Source organism: Egretta garzetta, unplaced genomic scaffold (assembly GCF_000687185.1).
Source record: "Egretta garzetta isolate BGI_Z169 unplaced genomic scaffold, ASM68718v1 scaffold888, whole genome shotgun sequence".
Taxonomy (NCBI): Eukaryota; Metazoa; Chordata; class Aves; order Pelecaniformes; family Ardeidae; genus Egretta; species Egretta garzetta.
Window position 1 is genome coordinate 50,299 of NW_009260628.1, and position 1,745 is coordinate 52,043.

Consider the following 1,745-nt stretch of genomic DNA (forward strand, 5'->3'; position numbering starts at 1 on the left):
TCAGCAGGCTCTGGAGTGCTCCCGAGGGGTTTGGTGCCCACACACTGCTCAATCGAGGCCTTGAGCTCCATTATCACTGGTAAGGGGGGAATGCGGCTGCAGCGGGGTGGCAATTCCTTTCCCCCAGCCCCAACACACAAGAGCCAGCTGCAAGAGCCCATCTCCAGGGCTCAGGGTGGGACATTGGCACACACAGCCTTCACCCACCAGGTACCTTAAGCCCTCCTTCTGCTCACACATCAAAGTTAGGGCAGCAAGGAACCCCCCCCCCACCTGCCCCAGCTCAGGATAGGGAACAGCAAGGGTCTTAGTCACAGCTCAGCCACACAGATCTCCTCCAACACGAGCCACAGAACAGAGAGTGCCTCCAGCTCTTCTCCTCCCCTCCAACAGCACACTTTCAAGCCTGCGTCATACATTGCCACAGGCACTGAAAGTATTTCAGGTCCTGCAGAGCAGGGTCAGGGACCGAGAGGGGTGGCGATGCTCATGCACAGGCTGTGTTGCCAGGCCCCAGTTTGCCACAGCGCAGAGGAGAGCAGGAAACAACACCCAAGCCAGGACACACATCAGGAGAGACTGACACCTCTTACAGCTGAGCCCCAGGACCCCACCACCCAGCCTAGGCTCCTGAGCACCACTCTTAGGACATTGTTGCCCTCAGGGGAGGATCAGATCCCATGGCAGAGCCCAACACAGGGATCACATGAAGGTGGCTGGGAGAGGTCAGGGCAGGATCCCTGGCTTCAGCAGGCCTTTCCCCAAAACATCCCACACAGGCCACTTCCAGGGAGGTCTCTTACCTTGGTAGAACTGGGTGTTGCCGAGGAAGAGGGTGCTGTTGAGAATGGCCAGTACCCAGCAGAGGGGCAGCAGGTAAAGGATGCAGACAGAGCCCAGCAGTGCCCCATAAAACCTGGGAAGGAGCAGCAAGACACTGCTGTCACAACAGAGCACCTCACACCACACACAAGTCCCCTTCCTTCATCTGGTCCGCCACCCGCCCTCTCCAAGGACCAAACACATCAAACGCAGGTCCACAGGCTTGGCCAGGTCCCTCTTCCCTCTGAGCCCACCGCAGGATGCCTGACCCGGTACTACTCACTGGGAAGAGACAGTGGGGTTCTCCCAGTACAGTACACGGTACACCGCCTCGCAGCTGCAGCACATCCCGCTCAGGAGCCCCTCCAGCTGGATCAGGCTGCGAATGAGACCTCACAATCACAAAAAGGCCCCACAAATCCATACCCTGGCTCCCCCACACTCATACGCTTTACGGTGGCCAGGCTGGCAGGAGCCCAGGCCCTCCGCGGCCCCAGAGGAGCCATCCCAGCAGCAGAGGCCCCAGGGGCCCCACAGCCGGGAGGGCTCCGGAGACTCACAAGCTCTTGACCTGGGCGATGGCCTCCTGCCGGGAGAGCTGCACCCTGCGCAGGTCCTCCCGGCGGACGCTGTGGTACCTCCTGCGCACCAGCTCTGGCTCCGAGGGCCGGGCCCGGCACGTCTCCTGCAGGTAGCCCAGCAGGGCCGGCACCATGACCAAGAGGGCGAGCACTGAGTACCAGGCGGCTGGAAGAGGGGGGACAGAGTCAGCCCGGGGTGCCCGGGGAGGGCACGGGCCCTGTCCCCCGCCACGCACCTTGGCCGAGGGTGAGCAGGAGGAAGTTGAGGCCGAGGCAGGCGAGGAGGGAGCACCCGGGCCGCTGCCACCTGCGGAGAGGAGGGAGGGTGAGGGACGCGAGGCG

At 62.5% G+C, this 1,745-nt stretch overlaps 1 protein-coding gene across 1 annotated transcript in view; it reads right to left on the reverse strand.

The window, feature by feature from the left end:
• ZFYVE27 (zinc finger FYVE-type containing 27) overlaps nt 1-1,745 on the reverse strand; it is a 10,635-nt gene that overhangs the window by 5,224 nt on the left and 3,666 nt on the right. The window contains exons 2-6 of the mRNA XM_035900930.1: nt 1,640-1,735; nt 1,383-1,569; nt 1,106-1,201; nt 804-916; nt 6-76 (exon numbers count right to left, since the gene is read on the reverse strand). Of these exons, the coding sequence (XP_035756823.1) occupies nt 6-76; nt 804-916; nt 1,106-1,201; nt 1,383-1,569; nt 1,640-1,735 (563 nt within the window). The remainder of the gene's footprint in view (nt 1-5; nt 77-803; nt 917-1,105; nt 1,202-1,382; nt 1,570-1,639; nt 1,736-1,745) is intronic.